The 15,702-nt window shown below is 27.6% G+C and overlaps 2 protein-coding genes across 2 annotated transcripts; one reads left to right on the top strand and one right to left on the bottom strand.

The window, feature by feature from the left end:
• Positions 1 to 6,547: 6,547 nt before the first annotated feature.
• LOC136084991 (uncharacterized) lies at positions 6,548 to 9,137 on the top strand. The gene is made up of 2 exons (XM_065806382.1): positions 6,548 to 6,797; positions 7,438 to 9,137. The coding sequence occupies exons 1-2, from the start codon at positions 6,667 to 6,669 to the stop codon at positions 9,113 to 9,115; spliced, it is 1,809 nt and encodes a 602-aa protein (XP_065662454.1). The 5' UTR covers positions 6,548 to 6,666; the 3' UTR covers positions 9,116 to 9,137.
• A 2,955-nt stretch (positions 9,138 to 12,092) lies between these two features.
• On the bottom strand, positions 12,093 to 15,242 carry LOC136084521 (uncharacterized). Its single transcript, XM_065804610.1, has 3 exons — positions 15,059 to 15,242; positions 14,481 to 14,962; positions 12,093 to 13,450 (listed from the first exon to the last, which is right to left on the bottom strand). The coding sequence occupies exons 1-3, from the start codon at positions 15,190 to 15,192 to the stop codon at positions 12,126 to 12,128; spliced, it is 1,941 nt and encodes a 646-aa protein (XP_065660682.1). The 5' UTR covers positions 15,193 to 15,242; the 3' UTR covers positions 12,093 to 12,125.
• Positions 15,243 to 15,702: the final 460 nt, after the last annotated feature.

The following is a 15,702-nucleotide window of genomic DNA, read 5'->3' on the forward strand; positions in this document are numbered from 1 at the left end:
TTCTATCAAAACTTAAGAAAATTAGGCTTTTAGTAAGAAAATCTGCAGATAAATTTAATATGTCTATGATATAAAGTTTATACACCCAAAGAACGCAGATAGTTCAAAAGTATTGCTGGCGCAAACTGCAGATAGACAAAAATTGTTTTTCGTGGAGATTGCAGATAGACCAAAAATGTTTTTCGCGGAGATTGCAGATAGACCAAAAATATTTTTTCCGGAGTTCGCAGATTACCAAAAATGTTTTTCGCGGAGATTGTAGATAGACCGATTTAGCGCGGAGCCACCGAAATGTATATTTAAATGTCGTGTAGTTTGTGTTTTTGTAACAAAATACTATAACGTGAGTAGGATTTTATATATTTTATATATATCCATTTTACCCCACTATTATTTTACCTGTATATCCATTTTACCCCATTTTAGATTTTTATTTATTTATCAATATGGGTTAGAGAACTTATAAATTAAATTTTACATATTGTTACATCATGGTCCAACTAATGAATATACATCATTAAACTTCCATAAGTAATATTACTAAAGTCTGCAGACAAAAGTTTTAAAACATAATGTTTTTTATATTTTTTTCAAAACAACGTGTTTTATATATTAACTCTTTACGTAAATCAAATATAAACATTGTTAACGCAAAAAAAAGAAGCCAATTATATGTAGAAACTGTTGGTAATTTTCAAGTTTTAGAATTATGTATAGATAACTTTTTTTTTTTTTTTTGCCGTTTAAAAATATACATTCCGTAATTTACTAACAAAATATAAATATAGCAGGGGCGAGAAGAATACTAATAAGTCTTATCACCAAGCCCCTTTATAAATTCCGTAAATATAAAGTTTAATTTTAAAATAAGAAACTTCGTTAAATTTATAAAATAAACAAATGTACAAAAGTGGTAAAATAATAAATAAAACATCTATTAATAAAAAAAAAAAAAAAAAAAAAAAAAGTGAAGAATTAGCTAGAAGCGCTATAGGCTTAGCAAAAAACAAAAACAATAAAAATATGTATATTAGGATATAAATAAATTTAACTCAGTCTTTTTCTAAGATTAATATACTTTTCATGTATTTGATAGATAAATCATAATGTAATTTCAGAAATAGTTTTGTGGTAAATCATTCTTTATTAATAGCTGTCTTAGTTTTGTCTTAAACTCATTAAGCATTGTTAGAGTTTTAAGTTCAGTTGAAAGTATTTTATTCCATGCCTTTGGTCCTCTTATTGAAATTGAAAAATCAGTTGCTGCATAATAACTTTTGGGCTGTATATATCTGTTATTTGAATATCTAGTTAGATATTTGTTTTCCTTTATTTTGAATAACGGGTTAAATATTTTTGGAATGATACTTTTATTAATTTTGAACATAAAAATTAGGAGATGATAAATATTTATTTGGTAGATATTTAGTATATTTAAGTTAATAAATAAGGGTCGAGAGGGTGTATAGCGGCTTTTATTGGATATAGTTCTGATAGCATGTTTTTGCATATTAAAGAGTTTTTTCAATTTATTTTTATTGGTACTACACCATGCAATGCTAACGTAATTAAGATAGGAATGAATAAAGGAGAAATATAAGAGCTTTAAACAACTTAGATTTAAAAATGGTTTTGCCCTATATAGCATGCCGATGTTCCTTGATATTTTACCTTCAATATATTTTATCTGACATCTCCAAGTTACATTTTCGTCCAGGAGTACGCCTAGAAATTTTAATGATACCTCTCTTTTTATTTCATAATTGTTAATACAAAGATTTGGAAGTTTTAATGGAATTTTGTCTCTTTCATGATAGCGATGGAAAAAAGTATATTTTGTTTTTATTACATTTAGAGATAATTTGTTTGTTCTAAACCATTTAGAAAGATATTGAAGTTCTATGTTTACAGTTTTAAATAAGATTTTTATGTCATTGTGAGCATAAAATAGATTAGTATCATCTGCAAACAAGATTGAGCCTAATATATTACAAGATTTACTTAAGTCGTTGATATATATTAGAAATAAGAGCGGTCCTAATATAGAGCCTTGAGGTACTCCACAAGTTATATTCATATTGTTAGTTTTACTGCAATTATGAGAAATGTATTGCTGTCTATTTGACAGGTAGCTTTTAAATCATTTAAAGTTCGAGTGTTTAATACCATAGTTTTTTAGTTTGGTTAATAAAATATTATGATTTACAGTGTCAAAAGCCTTACTGAGATCAATAAACACGCCTAAAGTATACTTATTTTCATCAAAAGATTTCAGAATATCGTGAACAAGATAGGCAATTGCCTGATCAGTGGAGTGACCGTTTTTGAATCCGAATTGTTTATTATAAAGGATGTTATTAATATCTAAGAAATGGTACAATCTTTTATACATAATATGTTCTAGTATTTTTGAAAAACATGGTAGTATTGAAATAGGTCTGTAATTTGCGACACAAGTTGCATCTCCAGATTTTAGAACTGGTATCACCCTGGCCACTTTTAGTTTGTCAGGAAAGATACCTTGTTCTAAAGAAAGACTGAAAATGTGCAAAAGCGGAGTTTTTAAATAAAATATTGATTTAATTATTATATTGCTACTTACATCATCAACTCCATTACCCTTATTTGATTTTAATAAATTTACAGCATCAAGTAGTTCTTGTTCAGATAACTTATTATTTTCCATGAGATCATTATTAGAGGTCAAATATGACTCGAAGCTAGTTTTGCTGTTTTTTACTTTGGAAGCCAAACTCGGGCCTGTATTAACAAACTCATGATTGAAAGAATTAGAAATTAACGTTTCATTAGTAATTTTACAATTATTTATAATGAGTTTTTTGGGAAGTTCATTAGCGCTTATGTTTTTTTTTCCTATCACCTCTTTCATTATGCGCCACATTTTTTGTGCATCATTTTTGCAGTTATGTAATTGGTTGGTATAATACTGTTTTTTTGAATACTTTATAACTGTCTCGAAAAGACGTTTGTAATTTTTATATTTTGTTTCATTTTTATAAGTTCTTTTTTTTTATAAATTTTTCGTACAAACGTTTTTTTTTTGTGATGACTTTATTATTCCCGCCGTTATCCAGGGATTCTGATGGGATTTGGTTTTGATTAATTTACTAATAATTGGGAAAGCTTCATAATAGTGGTCTTGAAATATGCAATGAAAAATATTATAAGCTTTCTGAGTATTTTTAGTTTTTAAAATAGTTTCCCAGTTTGTTGTGGATAACAGATTCATAAAAGTCATAGTGGATGTATCATTAATTATTCGCTTTTTAATTTCTTTTTTTTCTGATATTTTATTGATGCTTTTTTGTGAAATTATAAAAACCGGAAAGTGGTCTGATATATCAGTGACAAAAATTCCAGTCTTAACTTTTATGTTTTTGAAATTGTTTATTATGATTTGATCGATCAGTGTAGCACTATTTTTTGTTATGCGAGTTGGTTTATGAATTGTTGGAATAAAACCATTTTGAAATATAATATTAGTAAGATTTCTGACGTTTTTATTATTTTCATAATCGAGAAAATCTAAATTGAGATCGCCTACAATAAATTAGCTTGCCATAAGTATCTTTTTTTGTAATTAAACCTTTAAAGTGTTTGCTAAATGCTTTTATATTACCTGAAGGCGGTCTATATATGACGTGCAGAATTACGTTTTTGCTGGCATCGTTTAAGACCTCAACGGTTAGTAACTCAAAGTCCTTTGTTATTGAGCACATTTCTTTACGCGGCACAGTGGGTCAGAATGCACTTTTACAGGACAAAATTCATAACTAATTTAATATTAGAGCTATATTCACTAAAATTAGTATGAGTACTAATATGATGTCTGCGCTTTTTATGAAGGTAATATTTTTTTATTTCGTTGCTATGGATACCTTTATTTTGCTTAGCAACAACCTACTTTTGTTATCTGCAGATATTTTATAAGTGCTATATTCACTAAATTTGGCATGAGTACCAATATGAGATCACACTTCTTACAAAAGTGATAATTTTTTAAATTTAGTTGTTATGGATATATTGCTTAGTTACCGGATACTTTCCTTAGTTACAAAGTGGTAAATTGATATTTGAATATCTTATCGGATTTTTGACCCACCTATATTGAATAACAATTGAGTATTTAGGTAAATAATGTTTTAGGAATAATAAAAGCAAAAAATAGTGCAAGAAAACGTTATCAATTTTAAATTACATCAAAAAATTATAAAACAATAATATCGTTTGAAGATTGTTTAAGTAATTGTAAAACATCTGAAGGAAATGCTTTATGATTTGTTTGGTGTGATGTTGATTTACGCAATGATGAAATAACAGGATCACTGGAAACTAGGAGTCTATTGATAAGATCAGTATTTGTTGCTTTTCTGGATGTTTTTCGGCTGAAATTTTCGCGATAAGATTTAAAGTCTTTATTTCTAGCCTCTTGAGCTTCCTCTGACATAAGTCCGATGGGTAATGTAAGGCTTTTAATTATGTCATGTCCATGTATCAATACTTTGTGAACTGATTGAGCCATGTAATACCATGGATAAAGGGACACATATAGTCTAAAAGTGTCAAAACAATAATCCTTGAACTTTAAGCAGTCTATTTTATATCCTGAAGAGAGCGTTACCAAGATAATGTAAAATCTGAATATAAGGTTTTGGTCAATACCCAGAATTTCAGCTGTTTGTTCATATGCTGCAAAAGCACGCCTTGAGGTATTGCCATCATTACTTGTTCCAGAACCACCACTTTTAGGGAAATCAACAACAAGTCCCATTTTGTTCATAAAATCAGTCTGAATCTTTTGTTTAGCTACAGAAGCCTTTTCTTTGTGTTCTTTAGATCTTGCTTGCCACTTTCTTGTTTCTTTTTTAAATGCAATGTGCAATAACATCTCAAAAAATCGAATCCATGCATGAAGACTGGAAAGACCATACTTGAACTCTCTGTTAGTATAATCTATATTAAGGATATCAAGACTATTCATATTTTTTGGAGAGACACCACACACTGAACAGCATTGGTATGAGTTATTTTTTTCAGATAATATTGTTTGAACCTTCCCATCAATCATTGTAAGTTCAATAATACAATTCACTTCAATAGAAGATCCGCAAACCTCTAATAAAATCATACCCAAGCTTTCTATCTCACTTTTAATGTACTGATCTTCTTCAATCACAGATTCCTTGGATTCCATTTTGTATGCAAATCTTATGGGTCTACAATAGGCTGTGGAGGACGACTTTTGATTTCTCCAAATAGGCACCTTTTCGTTGCTGTTGTTAAATCCAGTCAAATCCAATGGGACAAGACAAGTAATAAATAATGATTCTTCACGCTTTAAATCTCTGTTAATGTCGGGTTCTGATAAAACTTGTTTATAAATGCTTTGGCCAGTAGCACCATCAAAACCAGCCTTACACGTTAGTGCCATTGTTTTTATTGCTTTGTCGTTCAATATCAAGTGCCTTAGCACAGGTTCCTGAACTGCACAGATTCTTTGCAAAGTATGAGTCATTACATCTTTTAAAGGAACTGAAGCTGAATAGTCCTCCACTGTTATGTTTGCAGGATAACATTTCAATTTTGCATCTCTGACATCATTGTAAGCGGGGTAGATGTTATATTCTTTCTCCAAGGCTCCGCTTCTAATCAATTGATAGGAAGCTTTTGTCAGACTTGCATCAATTATTAAAGCCAGTGCTTCGTCTGCTGAATATTTAGTTGCTTTATCTGTATTTGATATATTTAAAACATTCTTGGCAGCAATAACAACAGATTCATCTCTAAATTTTTTATTAGCAGCAAAAAATAATTCATTGGATGAATGAGATTCAATTAAACAAGATACACGCCGTTTTTTAGTTTTATTAGAACTATTATCAAATGCAACTGGTTTTCGACCACGTCTACTTGCAGTTGGTTCATTGTCTTTTTTTCTGACAATTAAATATTCATTAAGCCAGTTCACAAACTTCTTTTCAAAATTTTTCACAGTATAGTTTGCAGATTTCCACTTTTTTTTATACAAGTAAACAAATCGTTGAACAGCATGTCTAAAATCAACGTCTTTAAAATCAGCAAATTTTGGCTGAATAAATTTTAATATATCTTCAGTAATATTTTGTTTTGAAATACTAAGATTGTTTTTTTGGAGAAAATTATGAATGTCTAAGTTTAACAAAACCATATCTAAATAATTATTGTAACAAGTATTTTGTATTTAAAAGTAAAATGTTATAATATATATGCCGCCTGGACTACTAATACTTGTTAGTAATTAAGTTACTACAAGTGTTAGTAATTAAAATTAAAAGTAATTAAATTACTGTCAGTGTTAGTAATTAAAATACTAACAACTACCGAAAATATGTTGTTGCTATGTTATGCAAAGTAAGGTATCCATAGTAACCAAAAAAAGTTAACCTCATAAGAATTCTGAATCTCATTTTAATACATACTCCCAATATTGTGTATTTAGCGCAAGTAAAATACTGTTAAAACAACGTTAATACACCTTTTCGCAAACTCTATCTCGCGTTCGGCAAAATATGTCAAATTTGGTGCGATATAAAAGTACATGAAAATTTCGAGCAACTGTTTGTTTTTTTAAATATAAACAAAATAGGTTTATTAAAAAAATAAGAAATGTCAATGTGTTGTGCTGTCCAAGGATGCTCAAATAGCTCGAGAGTGTTAAAAAAATGGTTGCAAGCATATTGTGATCAACATATGTGCAAAAGGCAAGCTAACGAATGTTCTTGTTCAAAACCATTTCGGTAAGTACTTAATGTTTACACTTAAGTGTAAACATTAAAAACAGTTTTCCTTTAGGCTAAAGGAAAATTTATTAGCTAAACTTTAGCTAATAATATATTATAAGTTTTTTAACTTTTAATAATAAAATAATAATAAAACCTATACAAAAAATAAAACAGCTATATTAGGCATAGTTTTTTTTTTTCACTTAAATTCATTAAGTGAAAGGTAGACTCTTTTACCAAAATCTTATTTAATTTCATGTGGATATAGGGCTTGTAATAAGCTCTTTAACCTAAATTTTAACCTAAATTAAATTTGAATAACCCTAAATTTTAGGGTTAATCGTTTTAGGCTAAATCAAATGCTCGCTGTAAATTTCACTGCTGTACAAATAATTTTATTTATTTCATAAAGTAATTTATGTTTATAAATTTATATATTTACTTGTACATTTACTGATAACGTCATTGGCATCATTTTTTTATTTTATTGCGATATTTGCACTTTTATATTAATTTTTTTTCAATAAAGCTTAAATTAATTATAAATTTATAATGTAAATTATACAAATTAATATAAAGTGCAATAAAATTTATTAAGTTTTTAATATATAATTATAAATAGATAATTTTAAAATTGAAATAATTGATTGTTTAGACTTTATCCGTTTCCAACCTCAAAGAAAAATCATGGAAAAAGAGATTCTTGGAAAAAGTTATTAAATAGAATAGACAAAGATAGCAATAAACTTTTCAGTCCTTCTAAAGATTCTCGTATTTGTTCAATTCATTTTGTAGATGGTATGCCAACTGATTGTAATCCCTATCCTACGCTAAAAATGGGCTACGATACAAAACGCAGGGCATTGATACTATCTCCACCATCTAAGATACGAAAAACTAATATAGCAAGTAATATGACATCATCCGGCTCTTCGAGAATTGATCAATTCAGTTTAAAGAGTTGTTATAACCAGGAAAATCCATTTAATCTCTTAAATAAACCTATTATCAGAATTAAAAAACCAGAAAATAGTTTTACTGAGGGTATGACTCCACTGTCTACTTTTATATCCACTTCACTTGAAAACCTATATGATACTATACCTAATAGTCATATTTCTACTTTTTCATCATTTCCATCAGTAAGTAGTTCAGATAAAACAAACATAAATTGCTTTAATGATAATCAACTAATTAAAAAAGAAAATAAATTTCTCCATATGCTTATTTTTTCAATTGGATTATTAGCAATAATAAGAGAACTTTCAGTACTCATATTTAATTTAAAGGCTCAAATACGAATTCTCGAAGTTGAAAAAAAGAATGATACTAGACAGTACCAAGTTAAACCTCATAAAACTCCTTCTAAACAAATTATCAAGACAATAAAAGAAAAAAAAACTTATGAAGTAATAATAAAAAATGATAAATTATGTAATTTCTATACTAATATATCTTCCATAAAACTATTCCACAAGCTTCATGACTTCTTGCTACCATTTGTAAAAAGAAGGTTTAAGTCTACTTTAGTTTCTAATGCAAAAAGAACCTTACAAAAACACCATAAACAAATAGGAAGACCAAGAAAACTATGTTCTAAAGATGAATTCTTGCTTGTTTTAATGAAGTTGAGATTAGGAAGCTTGTATCAAGATTTGGCTGTTAGGTTTAATGTTGCAGTTTCAACTTGTTCTGAAATTTTTCAATCATGGATAAGAGCAATGGCTAAATCATTATCTTGTGTTATTTTTACTCCTGATCAAGAAATCATGCGTGCTATTACTCCTGTAAGGTTTGGAAAATATTCAGATACAATAGGAGTGATTGATTGTTCTGAAATATTTATTGAAACACCCAGAAATTTAGAGCTCCAAGCTGCTACCTGGTCAGATTATAAACACCACAACACTATGAAGTTTTTACTTTCAGTAGGGCCAAATGGTTTTATAACATTTATTTCTGAAGCATACACTGGAAGATGTTCAGACAAATTTATTACAAATGATTCAGACTTTTTAAAAACAGTTCCATCGCATTCCAGAATAATGGCAGATAAAGGATTTTCTATTGGAAATGAATGTTCAAGTAGTAGTATTTACTTTACAGTTCCTCCTGGTAGACGAGGTATTTCACAAATGCCACCTGCTGAGTTGATAAAGACAACTGAAGTGGCTAAATTAAGGATAGTTGTAGAACAAGTTATCCGCAGGATTAAAACACACAGAATTCTATCCAATGAGTTTCCGATAACCATGTTACCACATTTAAACGATATTTTAATCGTGTGTGCAGCATTATCAAATATGAAAGTACCTATAATGATTGATTATTGAAAAACTGCGTTTCAAAAGATTAGAAAAGGATTTACAACTGTTTCAAATTTTTTTTTTGGAAATTCTTAAAAATAATTGTTAATACAACAGCTTTTTAAAACAATGGTTTAAAATGTATATATATATATATATATATATATATATATATATATATATATATATATATATATATATATTATATATTATATATTTTTTTATTTATTTGAAATAACCAACTTTTAAACACAAAGAATATTTCAAATTTTTTTAAATTCATATGTATGAAAAAAAGAATAATTTAACTCATTGCCCTCACGTTTGGGATAGGGCTAAGATTTTAGGGTTTTTTGTATCCCATTTTCCTATCACAAATTTTGTTTAGAAGAACTCTTTTCGTCATACATACGAATGTAAAAAAATTTGAGAATATTTTTTGTGCTTTAAATAGTTGGTTATTTCAAACATTAAAATAATTATATATATATATATATATATATATATATATATATATATATATATACTATATATATATATATATATATATATATATATAAGTAATATACTAATACATCTTTATCTATAATATAATATATAAATAATAAAGAATTTATATTTAGTATTAATATAAAAACATATCATTAAAGTTCATAAGAATCAGTGATCACAATAAGTGTTTTAAAGTACATTGCTGAGTCAAATATTTATTGCGTTTGAGTGCTCTATTAATTATAAAAACAACATATAATTTGTACTTTATACATAATGGTTTTTACATTTCTGTCCAACACGGAAATGTTCAGACGAAAGTACAAATGTCAATTAAAACGTTCACGTATTGTTGGCTGTATTCACGAACTCACTGATTTGTTCCTTCGGGCATGAAACTTCCCTAAGTCCCACTATTTAGTTGTTTTTATTCATTTAATTACATATATATATATATTTATTTATTTATTTATATATATATGTATATATATGAAACAACGTAAGGCTCAACTATGTGCTTATTTTTTATCAAAATGTAAAGTTTAGAACACTAAAAGATTATTTGAATAAATTGAAAACTTGTCAAAGAATTTAAACTTAGTATACTTTTTGGTGGTATTTTTTTTGTTCCTAATCTTTAACTATCGCGATTATTGCAAAAGGTTATTTGACATCAGCATGACTTACCTAAAATTTTAGTTTTTACAACGACTAAAAGTTTCATGTCTGAAACATAGAAATATACGCCACTGTGATAGCACACTCTGAAACTAAATAAATATATGGTATGATTTTGCCCAACGGTTAAATTAAGAGTTGAAATTATGGTTAAGTTATGGAAAATTCAAATTTTGCCCTATTCCTACATTTTTTTATTTTATGTTTGTGACTTTCAATAAAGTCTCATGAAAATTTATTTTCTGTTAGTACATGTGTACTAACAGAAAATAAATACAAGTACAAGTCTTTATTTTTTTCTTAAGTGTCCGGTGCTACCCAACTTTCCTCTAAATACTTTCATTATCAACTCTTTTCATTATTAACTTAACATTATTTTTTGAATTTTTTTATTAATTGGTTAAATTCTTTGTTGAAAACTAGAGAAAATAATAAACGATAGGGCGAAAACTTATTATCGATCTAGAAATATTTTCTAAATGTTGTTAAATGTCCCCTTCTTGTATTTGTCACAAGAGACTCGCTCTAAATTAGCCTCTAGACATTTTTAATGGAAAACTGGAATCGATCGTATTTTTCGTATTTGTATGTTCATATTGCATATTGAACAGCTGCGGTAGCGCGCTTACCGCCAAAACATGTGATCCGTTGGAAACAAGTGATGGTTTTCAAAATATTGTATTTTGAAAACCATCACTCAAAATAAAGTATTGCAACATCAGTTAGGATGGATACGTGAACTTTTAGTTACATAGATTGAAATTATCCAGCTCATATTTGAAAAATTCGGAAAATTGTTTGCGTAAAATATCCGGAATATTTTTTCTTTATTTCCTCTTAACTTTGCTTTCAGCTAGATTGTTTCTCAATTTTTTAGAAACTATTCTTTATTTTTGTATGATTGATGACTAAAAAGCTTAAGAATCAAATATATTACACAAATATATACTTAAACATGTATGTATGGAAAACATTTTGGATATCCGGAAAAACTAAAAGTTCAGAAAAATATCCGGAAAAAGATAATCCCTGCTGTTAAATAATCGTTCGCGGTGCACTCTGATAAAACTGTGTCAAAGAGCACCGCGGAAGACCCGTTTCTAGGAATTCTTTGGGACCCTAAAATAAAACAATACATCAAATCAAAACAATGTTTTTGTCCTTTTTTTTCTTTCAAATAATGTCAGTATTTCATTTCAAAAATTGAGCAAATGAAAAAAGTAATCTATTTACTTTAAAGTCAGATTCTTTCAATATAAATGAAAAGTAATCAAGAGGGCCGTTGAATCGTTACAGAGGCAATCCTTATGATCTCTATACTAAACGTTTTCTTTTTCAAGTGGTTATAGCTTCAAAAACATGAACCTAGACCCCCCCCCCCCCAAAAAAAAAAATCTTAAGATACTAATAGTACTACGTTACTTTTTGAAAAGAGACTTATTTTATATAAAATAATCAAAAATAAATGCGATTTAACTGATTTAAGTTTGCTTTTCTGAGCGGCTTAACTTTTGATAATAAGAAACTTAAAAAAAAAACTAAGAAACTTTTAGTACTAGATTGGCGGTAGTTAAGTAATAAGTAGATTAAATAAACTTTTAGTACTAGAATAAATACTAATGGTTTGTTAAACCTATTATTACAAATCTATTATTTTGTAATAACCCAAACCTGTTTGTAGGAGGAGATTGCTATTCTTTATGCATCATATGAACCTAGCAAGAAATATAGGATTTTTTTACAAGTGGAACTTTTCCATGATTTTTCTATACAATAAGAAGTTTTGAGCCGAAAATTATTCAATGATATAGTTGTTTAAAAAAATAAAACAAACTTTAAAAAATATATATTTAGAAGGTTTGCAAAATTAAATGCTATTCTCTAAAGGTATATCAATGTTAAAATCAATTAAATAATGATCCTTGCAATTGTCTTCCAAAACACCTTCAAATATAAATCCACTAAAAGGCTTCTTAATTATAACTAAATCAGGCTCATCCTCATTATTATTATCAAGAAGGATGGGTGCTATAACTTTTCGCCAAAACAAATTTAAGTGATATAACACATCCAACCAAAAAACCTCATTAAATTTTATTCGTTCCAGATGAAAACCACACTCAGAAAAAATAAAAAAGTCACAATATAGTTTTTTTGTGATGCCCAATTGTCCCTGTATCTGAAAATAGTAGCTACTATTAACTTTAAGTTTTACTATGCCATCAATTTCCTCTAAATGGGTAGAATAGGTTTTGTTGGATGGAATTTCAAAAATTAAACTTGATGGGCATTTTATCTCAACTAATCCTGCACCGTGACATGTACAAAATACTTCCATATCTGGTGAAGCACTAATAAATGGATGAGTATTAAAAATAGTCATTCCAGGATCAGCAAAAGTAGCATTTTCATGAGCTTTTTTCATTAAATGTTTATATTTAATTTTTGCATGAACTTCTTGAGCAATGCCATACTTCATTGAAAATGTTTGCACATTTTCTGACTCACCTAATATGATATTTGATATGGAAGCAGTACAAATTGTCGGATTTTTTAAATAAGATTTTGTATGTGTGTAAAATTGCTTAAAGTTTGAAGATGTCATCCTGCACTTTCGATAAAGTATCCAATCTTTAGACTTAGATTGCAATATAGTTTTCTTGTAAACATTATCAATTTGTTCATCACTTAAATAAAGGTAATTTACTAATTTTTCGACAACCAAGTTAATGTTTTCTTTAGCTGAAAATGCTGGACTTTTTTTAAATTTCATAACAGCTAGTTTAATTGAATCAACAACTACACTATTTTCATTTATTCCAGAAGAAAGTTTTTTTCCGATCATTACTTCTGCAAAACAACTTTGAGGTATAAGATCCTTTATTTCATTGAAAAGAGTTTTTCTTGTTTTCTCTTTGTCATTCAGGTAGACTTTATTTTCTTCACAAAATGGAACATAATCAAGGCGCTTTTGGGCACAAAATTTGAGTTGAGTGATATTTTTTTTTAAAACCTTTTTTCTGTAATGGTCTGTACTAACAACAAAATTAGTAAGTTTTCCTGGTTCTATTTTTTTCTTTTTAGAAGGAACGTTCCACTTTGCAAGTTGTTCAGTGCATGTTCGCTGTGTAAAACCTGATAATACTGCAGCTTCTATACGAAATAGCATACCAGCTACATGACTACAACTGCCTGTAATATAAAATCAATTCAAAAATAATAAGATAAGTATTATTAAATTAAACACACCAAACACTAATACTATGTATAGTATATATATGTATATATATATATATATATATATATATATATATATATATATATCTATATATATATATATCGTCATAAAAGCTTTTGTTAACTCTGACAGGTTCTTGCTGTCTCCACTGATGATTAAATGGAGAGCTGAGTTATATTTACAACACTATACTTTCTTATCTTTATTTTATTTATTTATTTATATTTTTCTTGGGTTTTGTTTATATTCACGTGCGTTAGTCTTTGTTTTATTCTAATCCACTTTATTTTACCCATTGTATATTTATTATATTGGGCCTTGAGCCTTTCAATAAATTTTGATTGATTTGATTGATTGATATATATATATATATATATATATATATATATATATATATATATATATATATTTATATATATATATATATATATATATATATATATATATATATATATATATATATATATATATATATATATATATATATATATATATATATATATTTATATATATATATAGTCCGTCAGGTGATGTTATCATGACGTCTAGACAGTTTGTCTTGCTAGTGGTAACATGTAATCCAGAAAAACCTGCTTCATGTTAATGTCAGGAAGGGCATCTGGTTGTAAAACATTGCTTCAACTCTTTCATAATGGCATTTATATGTCATTATGAAGAACCATCAAAACCACACAAGTGTGGAAAAGTAGATGTAAAAATTACAAAAAAAAAAAATACACACACACTCATATATATATATATATATATATATATATATATATATATATATATATATATATATATATATATATATATATATATATATATATATATATATATATATATATTTATATATATACATATACAATTATTATTACTATTTGATAGATTAAAGAATATTTAAATAACAAAAAACAACAATAAACTAACCATAAAAAGCTTTGACACAAGAGCATTATCCATAAACACAATAGAATAATATACCTAATAACCCAGCAACACATGTACAATAGCTTGCAATAATAGTTCCCCCAGGTTGAACACTGACATCTTTCTCTATGATAGCCCAAATATCATAAGATTTTGTATTAACTCTCTGGGAGGGAACACATTTTGTTTTAAACAGACAAAATAAAGAGTCTGTGTTAATATTGTGAATAAAAACTTCCCCAATAAAATTATTAGAATAATATCTATGAGACTTTCCTCCCTTGTACTCACTTTCTAATTTTCTGCATAAGTTTTCTTGCCTACTTATTTTTAAAAAATATCTTTCAATGTCCATGAAATAAAGACTAGGCCAAGATCTCATGCCTTCTTCTTCGCCACACCAACCACTTTTTAATGAAAGAGGATCCGGAAGATTGCAGGACAAAAACTTTTCAGTATAAATATCTAGCAGTAATCGCTCTGAGTGCTCACAATCAACATTAACCTCGCAACCCTCTTCGTATGCACTAAACGCTCTAAAAATTAAATGTTATATTCACATAAAATATATGATTGTTTAACTTATTTACATTAACAAAATAGAAAATAAGACATTATAATAAGAACTTTACCTTGCAACTAAAGTTTCAAATGAACCTGTAGTAGCTTTATTTCTAATCTTTAGAAAACTTTTCAGAGCTAAAGTACTGTAAAGCTTAAAATCATTGATAGTTAAAAATTCTAAAGTTAATTTTGGCGTCGCCATGACAATCAACCTAAATCGCAACTAATATTAAGTATTGCGCTACAAGCTTTTTAGAATATTTTTTTTGTAGTTTTTAAGATTTATACAAAAAACGGGGGTTGTTTCAGAAACTAATAAAATAAAAACAAATCTTTTGTCAGTGAAGATAACTGTACTTATATTTTATACACTAAATTGTTATACGTTGTTTTTATAAATTTATTGAAATAACAGATAAAATTGTAGTTTTTAAGATATAAAGAAAAATATGGTGTTGTTGTACGCCATGTAAATAATTTCAGGAGGTAAAAAATCAACTTTTGCTATAACGTTTATTCTATTTAAAAGAGTATTTAGCCCCCTGATATTTATTAAGTTATTTTCCGCTTGCTCGAAAAAATATATTCCGTAAAGTTGTTCGGCAAACTCAGAGTTTGCGAAAAGGTGTATTTAAAAATGAGTTGTTGCTATGCAAAATTTAGTACCATAGCAACCAAGTTAAAACATACATAAAATCTGAACGGGGATTTA

Source organism: Hydra vulgaris, chromosome 09 (genome assembly GCF_038396675.1).
Source record: "Hydra vulgaris chromosome 09, alternate assembly HydraT2T_AEP".
Classification (NCBI taxonomy): domain Eukaryota; kingdom Metazoa; phylum Cnidaria; class Hydrozoa; order Anthoathecata; family Hydridae; genus Hydra; species Hydra vulgaris.